Consider the following 25,337-nt stretch of genomic DNA (forward strand, 5'->3'; position numbering starts at 1 on the left):
GAAACCAATCTGCTCTTCCCCAATCTGATGCTCTGTACATGCCTTCACTCTGTCCATCAATACCCCACCCCCATGCAATTTACCAGGTACCATCAGGAAACTTGTACCTCTGTAGTGCGACTGGGGTCGACGTGCTGTCAGTGGACTGAACCAGGACATGTGAAACGTCTGCGGTAAACCACAGAAAGGTCTGTGAGGCCTGGATGTGAATAGGGAGCTGTGGTTTCGGTGCATTACACATGAAAGCTAGAGAACAGAAGTGGGCTGATGAGGCCTTTATTCGTCTGTTACTGACGCTGCTTCGCAAACGAGGGAAACGACGATTGTCCAAGACAGACAACGAGCGTTCATAAACTTATCATTTTACAAATTTTATCAACAACAAAGTTATCTAATTTGTATAGACCACGACTAATATTAAGATTACAATTCCTTGTGTATTCAATAATAGAAGATTCAATGATATTTCTGGTGGTGATAGAGTTAGAGTTAATAACTGAGATGGCATTACTCCAGTCAATACAATGATCATGGTTTTTAACGTGATTAAACAAGGCATTTGATTCTTGTCCCGTTCTTATACTATATTTATGTTGCTTAAGTCTAACAGAAAGATCCTCACCAGTCTGCCCACATAAAATCTATCACAGTTTCCACATGGCACTTTATAGATGCATCCAGGAGATTTTTCTGGTGAATTCTTGATTAAGATATTCCTTATAGTATTATTTTTGCTGAAGGCAACATTTACATTAATGGATTTAAGCAACATGGGAAGTAAAGTAAAATTATTATTAAAAGGGAGAAGTAAAAGATTCTTGGTGTCAATGGGAGGTTTAGGCTCAACTCTATAAAATGATTTCTTTGCTAACTTAAGGGATTTATCAATGAAAGATCTAGTGTACTTTAACTTACATCCAATAGAATATATCTTCTCAAACTCATTATCAATAAACTCTGGACTGCAAATACGTAATGAACTAAGAACATAGATTGATGATTTAACTTTCAACGATAAATTTTCCCCATGGACTCATAGGAATATCTTGATCACGCGCAAAATTGTGATCCTTTCCAATATATATATATATATATATATATATATATATATATATATATATATATATATATATATATATATATATATATATATATATATATATATATATATATATATATATATATATATATATATATTATCCCTGGGGATAGGGGAGCAAGAATACTTCCCACGTATTCCCTGCGTGTCGTAGAAGGCGACTAAAAGGGGAGGGAGCGGGGGGCTGGAAATCCTCCCCTCTCGTTTTTTTTTAATTTTCCAAAAGAAGGAACAGAGAATTGGGCCAGGTGAGGGTAGTCCCTCAAAGGCTCAGTCCTCTGTTCTTAACGCTACCTCGCTAATGCGGGAAATGGCGAATAGTTTGAAAGAAAGAAAAGATATATATATATATATATATATATATATTATCTATTTTATTTGCTTATTATACTTTGTCTCCCGCGTTAGCGAGGTAGCTCAAGGAAACAGACGAAAGAATAGCCCAACCCATCCACATGCACATGTATATACATACATTCCAACACACACACATGTATACATACCTATACATTTCAACACATACACACATATACATACACAGACATATACATATTCCCCCCTCCCACCGCGCGCTCGCGCGAGGTAGGGCAAGGAAAAGACAACAAAGACCACATTTGTTCACACTCAGTCTCTAGCTGTCATGTGTCATGCACCGAAACCACAGCTCCCTTTCCACATCCAGGCCCCACAGTTGCTGATGGAATTCCTCTCTGAAGCCAGTAACTTACAGTACAAAGAAAAGGGTAAATGAAAAACACATGGATGAGAAAGCGAAGAGGGAATGATGTAGAAATAAAGACGCGGTGTACGGTGGAAGAGTATCTGTTGCTAGACTCGTCAGGTCTCGTCCTGGCAAAGGCCTATGGCTCATGACGTCTCGTTCTATGATTTTCGAGATGTATATATGTGCTTAGTTGGGTTTATTGGTTTACAGTTGTGAGGAGATGAGCATGATCGAGTGCTAATCTAAGGTGTTCCTTCGGATGCTGGAAGTCTAAGCATCGGTCTTATGTAACTGTGGGTGACGAATGGACGATACCTGGTGCCATTTCTGGCACATTAGTTACACTACAACGTTGGCACCAAAATGTAGATGCCACAAAATAATTATACAAATAGAAACTATTGCACGCATTCTAGTCATACGTATCTCAAAAAAGAATGTCGACTGATGTATTGGCAGGTAAATGTGTTGTAGATGTCAGATTATGAGTACTATACTTAAAATATGGAATGTGCAAAAATGATTTATGTGTTAGGCAATGGAGTGAACTGAAAGTTTATAGATTTGGACACGGTGACTTAACGGGATTTTTTTTTTTTTTTTGTAAATCTCTGACCTAACGTTGGTTTTGTACCACTGCCAGGAAAGCAGAGTCGCGTGATGAAAACAGACAGTTGTAATGTAAAGGAAAACAAAAGATCCATTTTATTGCTCAAAATTTCAAGTTTTTTTCTTAGCCTTAAAAAAGTTATGAATATATCTACTTAAAACATTTGATTCTAGAATAGATGATAGATATACTCTTCACAACAAATGAAAAGGTAAATCATACACGTCAGATGTATAAGCTGATGGAATTATTAACCACACCAATGAATTTGCACCAAATGATGAGTATGCTCCACTGTATGTAAATCCATCAAAATTCAGTGTCTTAAATGAGAAGGTTAATTTATTACGAAATAGCTAGAAATACCAGTGAATAAATGTATAACACGTATCATTCTTATCTCAAAGTCACTGAGAAGAAAAATATTACACTATGAATTATATTACGTAAAACAAGTATAGTTGTTAAACTGAATATACAGTTTGCACATGGAGTATTTACTATTCTGATCAAGACGCCATTTGTGCAATAAGAACGTGTATGGCCTTACAATTATCATGAACAGCTGGGAAACGTGTACAGTGATGTTTATAACTTGAAGGTGGTGGCCATATTGACACTGGTAACCAATCAGAATCAGGCTGAAGTCTCGGTACACAGGCGTGTATACACTGGCAACCAATCAGAATCAGGCTGAAGTCTCGGTACACAAGCGTGTATACACTGGCAACCAATCAGACTCAGGCTGAAGTCTCTGTACACAAGCGTGTATATACTATGTGGCTTGTGTGTTACGTGTTCTGTCTTTAGGCACCAAGATGTACATAGTCATTACATTCAGCGGTAAAACGTATTGGTCTAGTGGCTAGCGATTGCTGACCATGAGTTATTTATGAGTTTTTCCGGGCAGCGGTCGGCCCACAGTCAACCCAGCTGTTCATCCGCGTTTAGGGATTGGTAGATCGATGGATCTTCCGCTAAAAGTAGCGTGTGTATGTGTGTGTGTGTTTGTGTGTGTGTGTGTGTGTGTGTGTGTGTGTGCGCGTGTGTGTGCGTGTGTGTGTGTGTGTGTATGTGTGCGTGTGTGTGTGTGTGTGTTTGTAAGAGTAAAACCACATACATAAATACAGAATTAAGAGACGGGACAACACGAAATCAAAACTCTCTCCCTGTAACATACAAACAATAATCACGTACCACAAAGAACTACAAAGGAATTCAAACAGCACCACACCAATGGGTCCTTTCGAAGCTGCTTGTGACTGTGAAAGACATCAGAAACCCACAAATTAGTGTGGTAAGAATATGAAAAATTGCATAGATGATCCAGAACAAAAAAAATGATAATAAAAAAATATGTAGGTTGTTCTTTTGACTACGTAGGCGTAAATGTTATTTGTTAATATGAAGCAAAGTATTTGCCAGGTCTGTTTTCAACCACTCTTACCGGTAAACCATTCCGTGTGTCTAAAATCCTGAGGTAGATAAAGTATTTCACCTCATTCGAGATAAAACGTTTCCTCATGAATTTTCATCCATTATACCAGGGAAATCCGACGAACCAAGCGTCAAGTAGCGTGTTTGATCCAGATTATCAAAGCCTTTTATAATCATGAATACCTGTATTAGATCGTCCCTTAAGCTTCTCTTTTCTAAGCTAAATAGATTCAAGTCGTCTAGCTGGCTCTCATTGGATGTATCCCTGTCCATGAATCGTCTTTGTGGTTGAACGAAATCTATCTCTTCTTTCAAGTAAGATGACCAAAAATGAATACATGAATGCATCAGTGCATTACAGATAGTGAAGATAATTTTCCAAGAACTAGATTTGAAAGCCTTTCTATTAATGCAAGAATTCTGGGTGCTCTTTTTTCTTACCTGCTTCTGTACACTATTCACTTAGTTTTAGGTCACCAGAAATTATTAGACCCAAGTCTTTTCCCCTTCCTTACCTTATGTAGCTCGAAAGAATTCATACTGTAACGGACGTTTTCGTCTTTACTACTGATATGCAAAACTTTGCATTTATTGATATTGAAGTTCATTTTCCACCTATGAGCTCTGCCCATCAGTTTGTTAATGTCAGACTGTGGCTGCAGACGTTCGAGGTCAGTCGTAAAATCATTTCCCAGTTTGGTATTAATTCGATGTCAATATGAGGAGTTTTCTGAAAATGTAGTTTAGCGACGATGTAGTGAAGATGGCCTTTTTGACCTGGTCCACGAAATGATCGAAGTCTGGCTAAAGGTCGGTAGTAGGTTAACTGAAGAGGTCAGTAGAGACTAATGTAGTATATAACAGTCAACTAAACAACCCATTTTCCATCTGGATTATTTTCTAGAGAAAATAATCATTTACAATGAATAAATCATCAATGGCTAGGAATTGATAGGGAAACATATTGTAGTGATTATGAGTCTAGTATGAACAGATGGTGCAGCAAGAAGTTGCAAGAGTGAGAGGATAAGCGATATACAAAGAGGTTGATCATATAATAGAAATCTTCTCTCTGTTCGTGCTAACCTCCACGTCGTGGGTCAGCTGGTAGAGATGGTGCCGGAGGTGATGAAACTGCTGGGCCTCCTCACCTTTGCTCTCCCTGCTCTCACCCGCCTGCGACACCCGTATAGTAAGTTGAACCTTGTGCTCTACACGAATCGTGATCACTCTTAAGGTTTTATGTAAATCATGATATATATACATATGTGTTCCTGCAGTAAACTTTAATGCTGTCACGTTGAGGTTGCGTGTTTGCTACGAGATGTTACTTTAGCATGTAGTTCACAATGGTATTAGATCTAGTATTTGAATATCCGTTGTTAATTAACATTTGCCGGACACGTCGAAGTTCTTGGTGTAGAAGTTGCCAGGTTGAGCACAACTTGATCTCTCACTCCTCACGTATGCATGAATGATTTTCCTCTTGTAATTTTGCGTACATTCATTTGTTCCATTCATACATTTATTGGTTGCTGGGGTTTCTGTAGACGTCGGTGATGAATGATCCCATTGTAACACTAACCATTGCATCAGAGAAAGGATTCTTACCATCATCTTTCGACTCTACTGTATATCTTAGGCCTGAAGTTTCTTAAAGTTGGTTACCGAGGTTTCCAGTGAGTTTAAGTTATGTACACTGACAAAGATGTCGTCTATATATCTGCAATAAATCTCGGGTGTCATGCTCTCAAGTCGCAGTGCTGTAGCTTGGACATAGGATATAGATGCCTGAACAAAGAGAATCCCCAGGGGGGGATCCCATGGACACTCCATCCATCTGTAGGTAAAACTTGCCTTACGGACATCTGGAAGGCGCTTCCATGGTGCAGGCACGTACATTTCTCTTATATATTTCTCGGTATCTTCAGGGGAGGTAAGACAGTGCTGGTGAACATGATCCAGGATCATGTCTCTAGTTCTCTCTACTGGTACATTTGTGAAGAGAGATTACACATCCAGGGAAGCTGTGATGCTATGTAGATCCCGATTTCTCGGTATCTTCAGGGGAGGTAAGACAGTGCTGGTGAACATGATCCAGGATCATGTCTCTTGTTCTCTCTACTGGTACATTTGTGAAGAGAGATTACACATCCAGGGAAGCTGTGATGCTATGTAGATCCCGATGATACCTCTTTGACAGCGGAAGCTTGTTGAAAACAAAATGGATAATTTTGGACACCTGGTGCTTGAGCACCTACCTAATAGTACAATTATATTGAGAAAATTAGAGGAATTATTAAAAGATTAATAACTCCAGAAATGCTGTCATATTCAGTTCTTTGTAGGAAAAGATCACAATTGACCGCGTGATCAACTAAATTCCACAGGGAAATGAAATACGGTAAGTTCCCAAGTGCACTTTCGTGTAATGATCACACCATCAGAGGAGATACAAGAAAGAAATATTACAGTCAGTTGATATACAACGAAGAGACGTAAGCTAAGACGTAAGTGACTACCCGAATGGAGGTCGGGTGCATTCAAGTCTGGTAACAACAGTATCATAAAATTTTCATGTAGAAAATAAAGGGAACTGTTTACAAATTTCATCAACATAAAACTATCCAATTTGTATAGACCTTTATTAATGTTAATGTTACAATTCCTTGTGCATCTAATTATAGAAAATTCAATTCTCGTGGTACAAGAGTTAGAGTTAATAACTGAGATGGCATTACTCCACTCAGTACAATAATCATAATGTTTAACGTGATTAAACAAGGCATTTGATTCTTGTTGCGTTCTTATTCTATATTTATGTTGCTTACGTATAACAGAAAGATCCTTACCAATCTGCCAAACATAAAACATATCACAATTTTTACATGGTACCCTGTAAACACATCCTGTGGAACTTTCTGGTGAGTACCTGATTAAGATATTCATTACAGTATTGTTGTTGCTAGAGGCAACATTTACATTAAAAGATTTAAGTAACATTAGATGTGAAGTAAAATCATCACTAAAGGGAGAACTAAAAGGTTCTTGGTGTTAAAGGGAGGTTTAGATTTAACTCTATAAAATGATTTCTTTGCTGGCTTAAGGGATTTATCAATGAAAGATCCAAGATACTTTAGCTTGGCTCCAATCAAATATATCTTCTCACACTCATCATCAATAAATTTAACTGTCTGATGAGCTGAATAATAATGGATATATGAGGATACACAGGTAGGTTTTCTGTATATGCTAAACTTAAACTTGTTTCCATCCCTATGAATTGTACAATCAGAAAATGGTATAATACCTTTATCTTTAATTTCGACAGAAAAGTTGATGGCGCAGGGATTGAATGGCATTGCTGTTGAATTTATAAAGAAAGGGTGACTTTGTCGCTAATTGGTTGGTAAGGACATTCAGTGAATGTATGGATCATGGAGAAGTATCTGAGGATTGGAGGAATGCATGTATAGTGACAATCTATAATGGAAAAGGGATAAAGGTGAGTATTCAAACTAAAGAGGCAAAAGTATAAGTTTGTTAAGTATTCCTGGTAAATTATATGGGAGGGTATTGATTGATAGGGTGAAGGCATGTACAGAGTATCAGATTGGGGAAGAGCAATGTGGTTTCAGAAGTTGTAGAGAATGTGCAGATCAGGTGTTTTGCTTTGAAGAATGTATGTGAGAAATACTTAGGAATACAGATGGATCTGGAAAAAGCATATGATAGGGTTGATAGAGATGCTTTGTGGAAGGTCTTACTATGGTGTGGGAGTTTAGCTGCCAGAAGCAGTGAGAAGTTTTTATCAAGGGTGTAAGGCATGTGTACGAGTAGGAAGTGAGGAGAGTGATTGGTTCCTAGTAAAGGTTGGCCTGAGGCAAGGGTGTGTGATGTTCCCATTGTTGTTTAATTTGCTTATTGATGGGGTGGTTAGTGCGGTAAATGTAAGAGTTTTGGAGAGAGGGCCGCGTGTGCAGTCTGTTGGGGATGAGAGGGCCTGGGAAGTGAGTCAATTGTATTTTTTGCCGATGATACAGCACTGGTGGCTGATTCGAGTGAGAAACTGCAGAAGTTGGTGGCTGAGTTTGGAAGAGTGTGTAAAGGAGAAAGTTGAGAGCAAATGTGCATAAAAGTAAGGTTATTAGGATCAGCAGGGTTGAGGGACAAGTTAGGATATAAGTCTGAATGGAGAAAAACTAGAGGAAGTGAAGTATTTTGGATATCTGAAAGTGGACTTGACAACGAATGGAACCATGGAAGCGGAAGTGAGTTGTATATATATATATATATACATCTTCGATGTATATCAACTGACTGTTATATTTCTCTCTTGTGTCTCCCCTGATGATGTGATTATTACACGAAAGTGCACTTGGGAACTTTTCGTGTTTCATTTTCCCTGTGGACTCATAGGAATATATATGTATATATATATATATATATATATATATATATATATATATATATATATATATATAGTTCTCTATTTTCTATGTCATGGAGGTAGTGCTAAGGGTAAACGAACACATGTGGTCATTCGCCCACATTCACTGGATCGGTGTCATGTACAATGCATCTAAACTGCAGATCCCTCTCCACAACCAGGGCTCGCACGCCTTTCCCTGGTATCCTCTGACTATTTCATATGCCATGCTTCAACCCAGTGACAGCACGTCTTTCCACTCATTCTACGTCTCTCCACTTGGCCATATTATTTGCACGCCTCACACCTTCTTGCTTGTTCAAGCCTCGAACCTTCAACCGAATCAACTTTCCCTCTATCCTTCCACAAACTCTGGTTTTCTCTTTTTTTCTTGTTTCCTCCACTTGTGGCACGTATACCCTCTTAGTTTTCTTCTCAGATATCCTCTGCATTTCAGCATACCTTCTTTAGGTCACACATACCTAACTCTCACTACCACTCCTCTCTTTCTCACCCTATCATTTCGTACCCCACGAACCCTCTTCACTCCACATACTGTCCTCAGACATTTCATTTCTAACACATTTACTCACTTAACTGTCTGGGGCCCGCAACTCGCACCTATACAGAACCGACAGGTGTACTGTATCTTCAACCATACTTAACATTGTCAATAAAGACAACGACCTCTTTCACACATCGTTAAATCGCGAAGGACCTTCGCCATCTCACCTACCCTTTCGCTCACTTTACCTTCCATAGTTCCTTATCCACTCTCTCCACTTCCTCTAAGTTCTGTCCAGTCTATGTTCCTTACTTTTTTACTTTGCAATACGGGCCACAATACATCGTAACACTTGATCTGAAGTGTGGAACGACAGAAGAGGAAGATGATGCTGGAAGTGAGTTGGGAAGCTGTCCAGGCTCGGTATCACCAGTACGATGCAACATGATACACGTTCCTAGCAATGATGGTCTGTTGTTTCCTGAGGGAGCGGTAGTGTTCTACAAGATATTGCTTTCACGATTTCACCCTATACTGAGTGATGTGTCCTCTTTCTCTGCCAACACTTGGCGCATAAGCTATTCTTTCCTGACGAAGATAGACTCACATTACCAACCAAACTCCTGACAGGTAATGTGGATACACTGGCAGCAGCAGGGGAGGCAATAGACGATGTTCTGGCACCAGTGTCGCAGTCTCAGTCTTCTGTCATCCTCATCTTGGACGGCAATACCTCGGCCAATACGGTCTTCGCCGTAAGTACGAGACGAGAACACTTGGAAATATTATTTTCTGATTCGAATTACTTTCTGACAGTCGGTTCATACATAGGATATTCTCTTGCGTGTCTTTGACCTAAGTTTGCTCCATGTACCACAGGAGATGGGTAAGCTGAGAGCTCCCTGGGGTGTCGGAGTGCTGGAGGTGGTAACGACCAGCCAGGACGCTCTGGTGACGGAGGACCAATTCTCCCAGGCGGTCGCCGAGGCTCGCACGGTAGGTCGCCCTTTCAGGACTTCTAGGATGGTAAGGCGGCTCTGATGTTACTACTGGGAGTCACGAGAGCTACTTTACTCTCAAAAATATTGGTATGGTGGACGAGACACTCTAGAATTACTGATGGAATGATGAGTTAGATTTAACTTTACTGTTCATGTTGATCTGACACTTTCACAGCATTGTTAAAGTGGGTTTGTCTCTCTCACAGAATTGTTGCAGTGGGTCTGTCACTCTCACAACACTATCAGGGTGGGTCTGTCACTCACACAGTGCTTTGAGTGCTTCTGTCACTTTCACAGTACTGTTGAAGTGTGTCTGTCACTCTCACAGTGCTGTTGAGGTGACTCTGTCACTCTCACAATACTGTATGGGTGGGTTTACCAATCATAAAAGCTTGAAAACAGTATCATATGTACGTTTAAGCACAGATTTGATACATATTTCTCTTCAAATTCACGAATGACACCATTTGTGTCTCTTTAGTCATATGAAATATTTAAAAAACTTCATCTTTGAAACATCTGTATGTCTATCTATCTATTCTTGCTACACTAATCTATGAGTTTCTCTTCTCTTCCGTTATCACAGACAGCCTTGTTAGGACCCTATGGTTTGTTGTTGGTCTTTGAATTTCTTTGTGTTCCTTTGTAACCTTCCCTCGTGAGTGATCGATGAATGGGAACCTGGCTTAGGCTCAGGTGTGTGAGTGTAGTGCGTGTGTGTGTGTGTGTGTGTGTGTGTGTGTGTATACACGAAGAAAAACATTGCATATATATACAAGATTAAGAGACAGGGTAACAATAGTGTTAAACTCACTCCCCGCAACATACATATAGTTATCACCAAAATCAATCGTACATAATCCCGTATTAGCCCAGAGGTGAGGATAACACCCGTCGTCACCGTGAAATACCAATCCTGCCCAGGATTTCGAACCCTTATGAACTCTCGCGTGGCTCGTAGCGAACGACGCTATTACCTATGACGAACGCACATTACCTCACTAGAGGGAGAAGGTCATTCATATATCATTACTCGACCCGGCAATTCTCATTTCCACTCTACTCTTGAGGGCGATAACTACCTTATGGACATCGTTGAGGTGGGTAAGTCACTTGCACATCCCTTTTACGATCTTGACGTCAACAGCTGAGGCAGTTATCACGATGCGTGACGGTGGTGGTGGTGAGTGACGACCCGGCCTTCCTCACCTCCTTCGCCAAGTGGTCCCTCAAGGGTCGCCTTCTGGCGTGGTCGACGAGGCTCCTCGCTGTCACCCGTCTGCCCCTCCCAGAGCTACAGGATCTCCACAGTACTTTCTCCGTGGCCAATACTATGCTGCTCATCGCAGAAGATACCCGAGAATACATCAGGCAAGGGTTACAACTATCCAGAGGCATTATTCTAGCATTCCTAACAGGTAAAACAAACAAAAATCATGCATAATGCAGCACAAATGAATGTGGAGCGGTTATAACACATGTTGATCTAGTCAGCACGAAATGTTTCTGTTTAATATAATTATCTATCAATTATTTTCTAAACCAATATCTTGCAGCTGCAAAGTGTACGTTTACCTGCCACATAATCCCCAAGGAGTGGAACCACTACTTGTTGCCTCCTGGACGCACCGTCGAAGACTAATTTTCACCACCAGCCTTCAACTCTTTCCTGAAAAATTTGCCAAGTGAGTGTACAAAAAGCTTCAGACTAGGGAGGAACAATGTGGCTTCAGGAATGATATAGGATCAGGTGTTTGCCTTGATGAATGTGGCGCTTATGTATCTGTAAATATCGTATGATGGGTTTATAGAGATGCCCTGAAGGAGATACGATTATATGGTGTGGAGATTAACTAATGGAAACAGTGAATGGATTTTATCAAGAGAGTGATGCCTGTGTGAGATTAGACAGAGAGGGAGATGTGTTGTTTCAGGTAGGCAGTCGTTTGCGACAGAGTGCATGATGTCACCATGGCTTGTTTAGGCTGTATATGCATGGAGTGGCAAGGGAAGAGAATAGAAGGATTTTGGAACAATTTTACAGTCTATGGGACAGGGGTGGAGTTAGAGGTGGGGTTACTGAAAGGTGAGCCAGTTGTTGTTTGCTGATGAAACGGCATTTATTGCAGATTGGAGTGAGAAACTGCAGAAGTTGGTGACTGAGTGTTAGATAGTGTGTGCAAAGAGAAAGTTAAGAATAAATATCAGTAAAAGCAAGGTCATCAATATGTATGTTTTATGAAAGTGCGCGTTACTATGCACTTTGTTCGTATTCATATACCTCTGCGTTGTACAGTTAGGTTCGGTAAAATGCTATCTGCTGGCTATGTGCGCCTTTTGGGAAATGACCGGTGTAGACCCCGTTGCTCACCAACGTGAGACGAAGGGTATTCGAGTACATAGTATTCGAATAGTTATATCCTATCAGCCAGGCCCATAGCCTAACGGTAGCATTCCCGCCTGTTGCACAGGGGTCCCGGGTTCGATCCTGGCTGTTGGAGGACTGGTACATTCTTAAACACAGGGATCAACAGGAAGGTCTATGGTGCCTGGTTATGGATAGGAAGTTTTGGTTTCGTTGCATTTCACATGGCTGCTAAATAAGTATATATGAGCGGGTGAGGCCATATCTTCTTAGGTTGATTTCATGTCAGGATAACTATACTTCAGCAAGAATTTTAATAGTCTATTGAAACTTCACAAAACTCTACATATTTCGTGGGTGTTACTGGATTCTCCTGTGTGAGGTTACACCGCAGGTGAAGATTCTCTTTGACGAACCTGTGTCGTTGGAAGCATAGTCTTGTCCAAGAACCTCTTGCTCCATAAGAAGTCCAAATTCCATGTTGCTAGAAGTAGTGTAGCCTTGAGGTGCTGGAACCTCTTGAAAGAGGATTGGGCTAGCACCCTTCCTTAGTAAGAGGTCATAGTTTGATTATAAAAAAGGAAATATACAATGGGTTTTACCACACTCAGCTTGCTTATAGCTACACCCGAGATGAAAAGTCACCTAAAGCGAAGGTGTATCACGGTTAGTTAGGGAAAGGGAGTACAGTTTCATCGAGGAACTTTTCACTCTAAAAAGAGTCCAGTGTTATCTGTGGTTCATTTCAATGCAGCCCCAAAGCTACAGGAACGCCATAGATAATATAATGGTACATGTTAATGGAAAATTGGTGTTACAGTTATTTAAGTGAAAAGGGAAAGACAATATGAATATTATCAAAAGGATATTACAATGACGTGTATTGTTTTACGTTCCTTGGCATCACTGTCTTTGTTTTTTACGTTCCTTGGCATCAGTGTCTTTGTTTTTTACGTTCCTTGGCATCAGTGTCTTTGTCTTTTACGTTCCTTGGCATCAGTGTCTTTGTCTTTTACGTTCCTTGGCATCAGTGTCTTTGTCTTTTACGTTCCTTGGCATCAGTGTCTTTGTCTTTTACGTTCCTTGGCATCAGTGTCTTTGTCTTTTACGTTCCTTGGCATCAGTGTCTTTGTCATTCTTCCAGATTTACTTACGGACCGACGCTGGTTGTGGCCGCAGAGATGTTCTCACCTCACCTCCTCCTGGTGCAGGAGAAGACCACGACTTCTGCACTGTCATTTATAGGACCTTTGATAAACGTGCTGGACATACTTGCTAAAACTATGAATTTCACGTAAGTTTGTAAGTGAATGTTGGGTCTTTACGAGAGAGTGGCTTAGTAATTAGAACACCGTAGATAGGTGGAAAGACAGCTTTTTAGATATGGTGATTTTATCAGTATTTTATAACAAAGAGAACGACATATGTTTTGATTTGATTAGGTGTCATACACCTCTGTATGAACGAGTGAATAATGAGTTTATGGGTTTAAGATAAGAAGAAGGTGCTTAAATCAGACGACAATTAAATAGTGCTAGTTATCAAATGATATTGTAAACAAACCTGTCTTGTTGTTTACAAAATGCAAAAATCAAGTCTTCCTAAATACTTCCATTGACTTCATGGAGCTTTGTGTTTCCAATAATATTTTCCAATACGATGAAGGTAATCTGTTATGAAGAGAAATTTGCTCTTGCCGTTCTGTCCTCAGTAACTTATTCATGGAATACTTTGAGACTGAAATTCTAACTTTAGTCAGTACTCATCCAGAAATCTGGTATAGATACGGTGATGATCTGTGGTCCTAAGATTGTGTGTGGTGTTTTCTTTACCTAATCAAATAAACAGTCACCTCACAATCAAATCAAAAATACCTAATCAAATGAGTCACTTTAGGATCAAATCAAAAATTGAATGGGCCGTTTCTTGATGTGTTTATAATCAGGGAATCTGATACCTTGTACTTCAAGATCTTCAGGAAGCCTATCAAATCTGAGAGCTATATTCATTTTTTTTTTCAGTACATATTCTTGTATAAAAATGTCTGTAGTTATGTCTGTGGTTTTAAGAACATTAAGGATATGTGATCCCATAAGTAAGGATATGTGATCCTATAAGTAAGGATATGTGATCCTATAAGTAAGGATATGTGATCCCATAAGTAAGGATATGTGATCCCATAAGTCTGGTAGACTAACGTAGTATTAAAGACGTATTTTAGGCAGCTTTGTTATACTAAGTGATTGTAAATAAGGCTTATTGGAGAGCGAAGAAGACATTTTATGCATTTAGTTACAGAAATGTAAATAATGATGTGGGTCTAAATGTTTTGTATTACCCTATTTTCCTAACTTAGCTTATGTAAGACATTTACTAAAAACCATTTCTTTTACTGTTGCCTTCCAATACAATAACACTATTAGTAAGACAGAAATAATATGTAGGCGAAATTATCCGAAAATTAGGAGTGTGTACGCCTTCCAATTAAGGCATGCAAACATGTGTAAATTGGCCGTACATTTAAAACAGTAACTGAGAGATGCTATTGGCACCGTCAACCAGTACACAGGGATGACCACAACAATGCGATCGTTTAACAATGTCTTAAAAGGGATCACCCTGCCGCAAACCTACATTCACTGAGAACCAATCACTTTCCTCTCTTCCTACACGTACACATGCCTTACATCCTCGATAAAAACTTTTCACTGCTTCTAACAACTTGCCTCCCACACCATATATTCTTAATACCTTCCACAGAGCATCTCTATCAACTCTATCATATGCCTTCTCCAGATCCATAAATGCTACATACAAATCCATTTGCTTTTCTAAGTATTTCTCACATACATTCTTCAAAGCAAACACCTGATCCACACATCCTCTACCACTTCTGAAACCACACTGCTCTTCCCCAATCTGATGCTCTGTGTACATGCCCTCACCCTCTCAGTCAATACCCTCCCATATAATTTACCAGGAATATATATATATATATATATATATATATATATATATATATATATATATATATATATATATATATATATATATATATATATATATATATGTGTGTGTCTGGGTGTATGTGAGTGTGTGCATGTGTGTGTGTGTGTGTATGTGTGTGTGTGCTTGTGTGTGTGTGTGTGTATGATTATCATCATTGCAAACGACGGAAACAAAATTGGCTTTTCTTTCACTAGGTACAAATACGAACGTCCACCTGACGGGTCTTGGGGAGTCAAACTGGAGAACGGCTCATGGACGGGCATGGTTGGCATGGTGGTCAGGAAGGTATAGATAGACGCGAAGTGTTTGAGTAAAATTGTAGAAAGTATGTTGAGAATCTTGTCTTTACTGATGATGTACGTAGTCTTATCTCTTCTTCAGGGATACGTTGAAGCCCAGATGCTCTCGTGTAAATGGGTATGTGTCAGTTTGAGTTGCGTTTTTATTTTACTTCCGCCAAATAATCAGGTCTTGAATCATAGTACTTGAATGTGGCAGGCATTATGTGCTGGGGTTCTGGATCTTAACTCTTCATACAGGAAACAGATATTGGTCTTGGCCCATTCGACATCACTGCCACTCGAGCTGCGGACGTGGACTTCACGAGGCCAATACTGACTGAGACTGGGAGGATCCTTGGTGGCCGAGGGCGGCCAGAGGTGGACCCGTGGGCCTTCCTGATGCCTCTCGCGCCCCTGGTGTGGGTGGCCATCCTGACGACGCTGCTGGTGGTGCCCGTGATCGGGTTTCTCTTCTCTTTGTGTTCACGTCGCAAGACTACCAATACATCCCTCAGGTCTTCGAGTATATACATTCGTTATATTCGCATATTATTACAGCAAGGTAAGCATATGTATATATATATATATATATATATATATATATATATATATATATATATATATATATATATATATATATATATATATATATATATATATATATATATATATATATATATATATATATATATCCTGAGAAATTTGTTATCGTCTCGACCACAATGTGTCCCAAATTGAATTGAGACTCATCCTAAGTTGAATATATTGTTATCTATCACTTATGCTTCTTAGAAATACTGACAATAAGCGTTGACTCTTGAGTACTTTGATATCGAATTGTAATATGATTTTGATCAAATCCTCAGAGTTTCAGGAACTATAGATGGGCCAAGACGTTCGTTATGCATTTTGTTTCTATATGAGAATAATTTTATGCCATACATCCATAATGTTGATATAAACCACATCTGTCGGAGATCTGCGAATTACTAAAAGAACTCTTCAGTTCCACTAGATCATCCTGGAATTGCTTTCAGTCTATTCTAAGGACAACTTTCTATGCCTAACCTCAGTGGAAAAAAAAGAATAAAGGAACCTGTAGGCAATGCAAAATGACTTATTCCCAGGATGGCTTGTGAAGTGAGTTATGTCTCCAGCTCATATCCCTTGTAGGCGACTCAATGCTTCCAAACTCGTGGTGGGAGCCGCTGGTGGTGGGGGTGTGGATGATGACGACGCTGGTGTTAACCAGGAGCTACACAGGCAACCTCATGTCATACCTGGCCGTGAGACACATCCCACATCCTTACCAGAGCCTACGAGACGTGTTGGACGATCCATCAGCAAGTATAGTCATGGAGGATGATACGTCCTACGTGCAGTATTACCGAGTGAGTCTTTGAGGTTAATCTTCTTCGTCTTCCTCAAGTAGGAATGGTTGAGTTCCTTGCCATAGTGGTAATGGAGGCAATGAGATCATTCTCCCGCGTGTCCTCTGTCTTAGCAAAGACTTTTCTGACTCTCTTCACCTCTAAACCCTCTTTATGGCCTTTGTTGAATGTCACTTTTATTCTCATAGCCCCTTCTCCTATTACCTCAGCTTCCATCCATAGCACTGTACGAAGACTGAGTTGACTGGTCTAGGAGATTTCATTTCAGTCATTGGTTGAAATGAATACTATTTCAGTGCACATAGAACGTACAACACAGGCTACAGCTGCAGGTACTGAACCGTGAAGCACTGTTGGTTCTGAGAGTGTCTCTCTTCAGCCACTGTAAGATACGTTTTCTTTCTTCTGATACAAACTCATCTAAACTCTCGCTATGAATCGTATGAAATCTAATGATCATGAGGCAAAACACTTCTATACTAGGAAGGTCTGCTAATTCTTTCTCCTGTGATGATAATACTTTCTGCTTCGTCTCATCATCGATATAAACCACTTTCCCCACTGACGCTGCCTTACACTTTGGTTTTACTTTTTACCATCAGTTCCAAGTCCATACTCATCTGTTCTTCGCCTTCAACCCCACAGCACAGAAAATAGACAAGTCTGCCTCTAAAATAACGGGAATCCTATTTAGATGTCCAAATTTCTTTTCTTCTGAACAGTGACTCTGTTGATACTAAAGAATGATCCGTCCTATAATGGATTAATGCTTCCAAAAGTTGGGTAGTTCTAGCTCAGCAACCTTCCTATACACAGTTGAGTCGAAAGTGGTCAGACATACTGAACTTTCCCAAGTTAACTACGAAACTTGACCCACCTGCCTACGACGCAATGTTGGCTCACTTTCCCTCTTCTGTTGGTATTACTTGAGCTTCTGCTACCGAAGGTTGGCTGCTTGTGTAACGAGGAGAAGAGGGAGACCAAATTGGAGGTGGAAAGATGGAGTGAAAAAGATTTTGAGTGATCGGGGCCTGAACATGCAGGAGGGTGAAAGGCGTGCAAGGAATAGAGTGAATTGGAACGATGTGGTATATCGGGGTCGACGTGCTGTCGATGGATTGAACCAGGGGATGTGAAGTGTCTGGGGTAAACCACGGAAAGTTCTGTGGGGCCTGGATGTGGAAAGGGAGCTGTGGTTTCGGTGCATTATTACATGACATCTAGAGACTGAGTGTGAACGAATGGGGCCTTTGTTGTGTTTTCCTAGCGGAACCTCGCACACATGAGGGGGGAGGGGGTTGTTATTCCATGTGTGGCGAGGCGGCGATGGGAATAAATAAAGGCAGACAGTGTGAATTATGTATATGGGTATATATGTATATGTCTGTGTGTGTATATATATGTGTACACTGAGATGTATAGGTATGTATATTTGCGTGTGTGGACGTGTATGTATATACATGTGTATGTGGGCGGGTTGGGCCATTCTTTCGTCTGTTTCCTTGCGCTAACTCGCTAACGCGGGAGACAGCGACAAGGCAAAATAAATATATATATATATATATATATATATATATATATATATATATATATATATATATATATATATATATATATATATATATACATATATATATATATATATATATATATATATATATATATATATATATATATATATATATATATATATATATATATACCCATTGGGTTTTCTCCCTTTTCAACTACTTACAAGTCTGTGAAATCTGGTATATTCCGAGAAATTGCCGTTGCGGAAGACAAAGGGACGTGTCAAGAGTCTACGAGACGTGATCCACCATCACAAGCTCTCGCTCTTCAAACAAGGTGACCACGTCCTGATAGCAGAAGACCGGTACCTACAAGTTCTGACCTCTGAAGATTTCTCAAGTACAGGTATATCAATTTACTGCTAACGAAATAATCCAGACACTGTAAATAGCTTACTTGTATTTTCCATGTCACCTGAAGTACTTTTGTATTTTGTTACATTGAATATATGTATATATATATATATATATATATATATATATATATATTATATATATATATATATATATATATATATATATATATATATATATATATATATATATATTTTGCTTTGTCGCTGTCTCCCGCTCCTGCGAGGTACCGCAAGGAAACAGACGAGAGAAATGTCCCAACCCACCCCCACACACATGCACACACACACACGTCCACACACGCAAACATACACACCTACACATCCCAACGTACACACATATATACACACACATACACACATATATACACACATGCACACAATTCACTCTGTCTGTCCCTACTCACCCCCATTGCCACCCCGCCACACACGGAATAACATCCCCCTCCCCCCTCATGTGCGCGAGGCAGCGCCAGGAAAAGACAACAAAGGCCCCATTCGCTCACTCAGTCTCCAGCTGTCATGCAATAATGCCCGAAACCACAGCTCCCTTTCCACATCCAGGCCACACAGAACTTTCCATGGTTTACCCCAGACGCTTCACATGCCCTGATTCAATCCATTGACAGCACGTCGACCCCGGTATACCACATCGATCCAATTCATTCTATTCCTTGCCCGCCTTTCACCCTCCTGCATGTTCAGGCCCCGATCACTCAAAATCTTTTTCACTCCATCTTTCCACCTCCAATTTGGTATCCCACTTCTCCTCGTTCCCTCCACCTCCGACACATATATCCTCTTGGTCAATATTTCCTCGCTCATTCTCTCCATGTGCCCAAACCATTTCAAAACACCCTCTTCTGCTCTCTCAACCACGCTCTTTTTATTTCCACACATCTCTCTTACTCTTACATTACTTACTCGATCAAACCACCTCACACCACATATTGTCCTCAAACATCTCATTTCCAGCACATCCACCCCCTGCGCAAAACTCTATCCATAGCCCACTCCTCGCAACCATACTTGTTGGAACCACTATTCCTTCAAACATACCAATTTTTGCTTTCCGAGATAATGATCTCGACTTCCAAACATTCTTCAAGGCTGCCAGGATTTTCGCCCCTTACCCCACCCTATGATTCACTTCCGCTTCCATGGTTCCATCCGCTGCCAGATCCACTCCTAGATATCTAAAACACTTCACCTCCTCCAGTTTCTCTCCATTCCGACTTATCTCCCACTTGACTTGTCCCTCAGCCGTACGCTACCTAATAACCTTGCTCTTATTCACATTTCCTCTCAGTTTTCTTTTTCCACACACTTTACCAAACTCAGTCACCGTCTTCTGCAGTTTCTCACCTGAATCAGCCACCAGCGCTGTATCATTAGCGAACAACAACTGACTCACATCCTAAGCTCTCTCATCTACTACAGACTGCATACTTGCCCCTCCCTCCAAAACTCTTGCATTCACTTCCCTAACTACCCCATCCATAAACAAATTAAACATCCATGGAGACATCACGCACCCCTACCGCAAAGCGACATTCACTGAGAACCAATCATTTTCCTCTCTTCCCACTCGCACACATGCCGTACATCCTCGATAAAATCTTTTCAGTGCTTCTAGCAACTTGCCTCCCACACCATATATTCTTAATACCTTTTACAGAGCATCTCTATCAACTCTATCATATGCCCTCTCCAGATTCATAGATGCTACATACAAATCCATTTGCTTTTCTAAGCATTTCACAAATACATTCTTCAAAGCAAACACCTGATCCACAAATCCTCTACCACTTCTGAAACCACACTGCTCTTCTCCAATCTGATGCTCTGTATATGTCTTCACCCTCTCAATCAATACTCTCCCATGTTATTTCCAGGAATACTCAACAAACTAATACCTCTGTAATTTGTGCACACACCTTAATCCTCTTTGCCTTTGTACAATGGCACTATGCATGCATTCTGCCAATCTTCAGGTACCCCACCATGAGTCATCCATACATTAGATATCCTTACCAACCAGTCAGCAGCACAGTCAACCCCTTTTTTAATAAATTCTACTGCAATGCCATCCAAACCCGCTGCCTTGCTGGCTTTCATTTTCTGTAAAGCTTTTACAACCTTTTCTCTGTTTATCAAATCATTCTCCCTAACCCTCTCACTTTGCACACCACCTCGTCCAAAAACCTTAGATTTGCCACTCTATCATCTAACACATTCAACAAACCTTCAAAATACTCACTCCATCTCCTTCTCACATCACCACTGATTGTTATCACCTTCCCATTAGCCCCCTTCACCGATGTTCCCATTTGTTCTCTTGTCTTTCGCGCTTTATTTACCTCCTTCCAAAACATCTTTTTATTCTCCCTAAAATTTAATGATACTCTCTCATCCCAACTCTCATTTGCCCTCTTTCTCACCACTTGCACCTTTCTCTTGACCTCCTGCCTCTTTCCTTTATACATCTCCCACTCATTAGCACTATTTCCCTGGAAATCTCGTCCAAATGCCTCTCTCTTCTTTTTCACTAGTAATTTTACTTCTTCATTCCACTCCTCACTACCCTTTGTAACCGCCCATCTCTCACGCTTCTCATGCCACAAGCATCTTTTGCGGAAGCCATGACTGCTTCCCTAAATTCATCTCATTTTTCCCCGACTCCCCTTGTGTCCTTTGCTCTCACCTTTTTCCATTCTGCACTTAGTCTCTCCTGGTACTTCATCACACAAGTCTCCTTCCTAAGCTCACTCACTCTCACCACTCTCTTCACCCCAACATTTTCTCTTCCTTTTTGGAAACCTCTACAAATCTTCACCTTCGCCTTCACAAGATAATGATCAGAGATCCCTCCGGTTGGCCCTCTTAGCACATTAACTTTCAAAGTCTCTTTCGCGCGCCTATCAATTAACACGTAATCCCATAACGGTCTCTGGCCATCCCTCCTACTTACATACGTATGCTTATGTTTTCTCTCTTTTTAAACCAGATATTTCCATTCACTAGTTCTTTTTTAGCACACAAATCTACAAGGTCTTCACCATTTCTGTTTACAACACTGAACACCCCTATGTACACCAAGTATTCCCTTAACTGCCACATTACTCACCTTTGCATTCAAATCACCCATCGTTATAACCCGGTCTTGTGCATCAAAACTACTAACACAGTCACTCAGCTGCTCCCAAAACACTTGCCTCTCACGATCTTTCTTCTCATGCCCAGGTGCATATGCACCAATAGTCAGCCATCTCTCGCCATCCACTTTCAGTTTTGCCCATATCAATCTTGAATTTACTTTTTTACACTCTATCACATACTCCCACCACTCCTGTTTCAGGAGTAGTGCTACTTCTTCCCTTGCTCCTGTCCTCTCACCAACTCCTGACTTTACTCCCAAAACATTCCAAAACCACTCTTCCCCTTTACCCTTGAGCTTCGTTTCACTCATAGCCAAAAAATCCAGGTTCCTTTTCTCAAACATACTACCTCTCTCTCCTTTTTTTCCCATCTTGGTTACATCCACACATATTTAGACATCCCAATCTGAGCCTTCGAGGAGGATGAACACTCCCCACTTGACTCCTTGTGTTTCCCCTTTTAGAAAGTTGAAATACAAGGAGGGGAGGGATTTTAGCCTTTTCGCTCGCGTCCCCTTTAGTCTCCTTCTACGACACATGAGGAATGCGTAGGAAGTATTCTTTCTCCACTGATTGTGTTTATTGTACTAAACTTTACTGCTACTGACTAGAAGATATCAACCGAAAGATTGAAGAGATAAATCTTTTTACCATCAACTTTGTGATGTGACTAAACGTTTCTTCCTCCGGCAGGTCGGTGTGACTTCTATTCATCACAGGAAAGGTTTCTACCTTTCATGTCCGCTTTGATCGCTCAGAAGGACAATCCTATGGTTCCTGTCATGAGCGAGAGGTACGAGCAAGGTCCTGTTCTTGTAAGCCGCATAGCTCTTCTTGTATACAGGTAGCAGGCTAATGACAGCAGCCACCCTGGTAACTGTACTGGTGTCTGTATCGTCTTGACACTCTCCATCTCAATAGCATGTAGAAACCATCCACTCGAACATCTCTATAACACTTAGGAGTGTTAAAGCTGTGCCTTGAGAAACCAATTTCTTCCCATTTTTCTTTGTAAGACCCCGATACACCATGCCCATCTTCTTTGCTTTTTCTGTAATTCAACCAGTGAACGTAAAAGATATCAACGAAACACCTCACGTATCTTTGAAACCATGTTACACGTATAGATAAAGCTTCCTCGGAGATCCAGTAGTCCTATTTACATGTCGAAGATTTTTATTCTAATTCAGGTGAATTGCTCAAGTTATGCAAAAGACTGATTCATCTTTGTATGGAGTCCTGGTCTCACGTCTGGGAAGGTCCTTGCTTTACATACTGACTTACGAATAGAAGGCCATAGCAAAACAGATTTCTAAATTGTAGTTGCCTTCCTTAAAACACAGTGTTGGTTCTCTCACCCTATTCTTCTATATATATCATTCCGATTTTTGCTCCTGAGAACTGGCTACTTGTGTGCCCCCGTCAGTAGCTAGACCAAGTGATACTCAGTAATCCACCAAATCACATGATTATTTGGTGGCCGATCTTAACGCCATGCTGAGCTATTGTGCTCTCGTTTTCTCTCCCGTCACCAAAAAGTTTTCTCTTCTCTTTCTTAGCAGTTATAACGCACCTTTGATGAAGTGAAAGTCAGATATCCTCTCGGTCAAAACACTTGGATTACTTTTCCTCGTCTCTCTCTCCTGCTTATATGTCTCTTTATCTCCTTTGGTACTTCACATGAAGCCTGGCATGGATGAGGACTTTTATCCCTGACCGAAGCCTACACTATGAAATTGAGAGGGTAGGGTGTACATTGCTAAGCCCGGCACCAATTCTCCTTTCATTGAGATGAATTGTTAGAGAAATAAAAACAAATAGTTTTGATGATGATATAAATGGATTTATTTATTCACCGTTTAAGTTTATAGTTTCAACAGTAGAATAAGAACAGGTTTGGAAAGGATTTCCACTTACATCAGCTCAATATGTTTTGTTTACACAAGAATAAGTCTCATCTTCAAATGTACAATTTCTGTATCATCTTTCCTTGGCGACATAGCTGATTTATAAAAAAAAGACAAAAAAAAGGTTTATGATTCAAATGTCCTTAAAGATTCAAACTACTTTTCAAAAAAGATAACAATGCAAGATTCACAATAATGCAGACAGGTTGAAACCTAATGACGCAAGTCTTGTGCTTCGGCATACCAGAGATATATTGTGGATCTAACTCCCTCACTGAATATCTTGATCATCTCGGTCGATTGCTCTTCAGCTTACAACGCACACGACGTGTTGACATGGGTCAGATACATAGTGAGAGGGAATTATCCTTTACATCTAAAAAATGATTTAAAGATTTTTCGACTGATGAATGTAACTTAACGTTGACGGCCTTTTATTGACCCTGTCAATTGATAGGCTTATAGCCAAAACACCCAATGAGCTATCCACTAGCCTTTCCAGTTTCATTCAGCAATATAATAGCAACAATCTTGGTATTCGTTATACTTAGAGATATCGCAATATAATGTTTCTCTTTCCCCGCAGAATCAAGTCCATAACACAGGCAGGGCTGTATGACCACTGGACGAAGGAGTACATGCCAAACTCAACCTCTTGCGCGTACCCTCCAACTAAGATTGCTGTCCACACCTCACTCACTGTTCACAACCTTGGGGTAATATCCATCTGTATGACGATCAAAAGCAAGTATTAATGACACGTAACCATTTCCATCTGCCAATCACGTATGATCTACTAATGTTTCATCCTTTTAAAAGCTATTTATTCCTTTCCACTTCAGGGGATGTTCATACTACTAGTTTCTGGGCACGTTGTGAGTACACTCCTCCTGGGCCTCGAGATTCTCAACGCTAGGCTACTTCAGTTGTGGATTTCCACAGCAAACGAGGATCCGAGCGCATGAAATGACCAGCGACCACATCAGACTGTAGTTTTCCCGTAGATAAAGTCACCAGTGACGGAGATGCTAATTTGATACACAGGTGCTATCATACATGAGCCTTATAAGAAAATGATCAAAGTAGAGTATATGGTTAACAAGAACACACAAGCTATGTACAGGTTCTTCATAAATCTAAATTTCTTAATTAAAGGTAATCTTCAACACCATCTTCTTATTAATCACTTCCAAGGACATGAAAAAATATCAACGAGATAAAATCTTGACGAAATATACCATAGACCAGTCAGAGAACAACCTGCATAGAAAACAGGGGTGTTATGTTTACGCAGAGCTGCTATGCATCGTACTAGCTTGATTTACTAGAATGTTTACCAATATTTGCATAAAGATAAGACGTATCTAGAAATGTACCATTCTTTTTTACAGGTCTCATTCATGCTGAGACCATGCATGTCTATATGTTCTTAAGAGAATAAAGTGGGTCTGCTGGCAGTTAACATATAAAGAAATGAGTATATACAACATGTGTCTC

At 40.2% G+C, this 25,337-nt stretch overlaps 1 protein-coding gene across 1 annotated transcript; it reads left to right on the forward strand.

Moving 5' to 3' along the window:
- Positions 1–4,900: 4,900 nt before the first annotated feature.
- LOC139758567 (probable glutamate receptor) lies at positions 4,901–25,337 on the forward strand. The gene is given in 14 exon segments (XM_071680090.1): positions 4,901–5,062; positions 9,435–9,559; positions 9,684–9,800; positions 10,953–11,182; positions 11,362–11,490; positions 13,315–13,464; positions 15,374–15,464; positions 15,719–16,022; positions 16,634–16,851; positions 18,590–18,631; positions 18,633–18,768; positions 22,627–22,726; positions 24,427–24,556; positions 24,683–25,337. Coding segments are annotated over 14 exon segments (1,974 nt in total). The 5' UTR covers positions 4,901–4,983; the 3' UTR covers positions 24,806–25,337.

This window comes from Panulirus ornatus, chromosome 30, assembly GCF_036320965.1.
Source record: "Panulirus ornatus isolate Po-2019 chromosome 30, ASM3632096v1, whole genome shotgun sequence".
In the NCBI taxonomy this organism is placed as follows: Eukaryota; Metazoa; Arthropoda; class Malacostraca; order Decapoda; family Palinuridae; genus Panulirus; species Panulirus ornatus.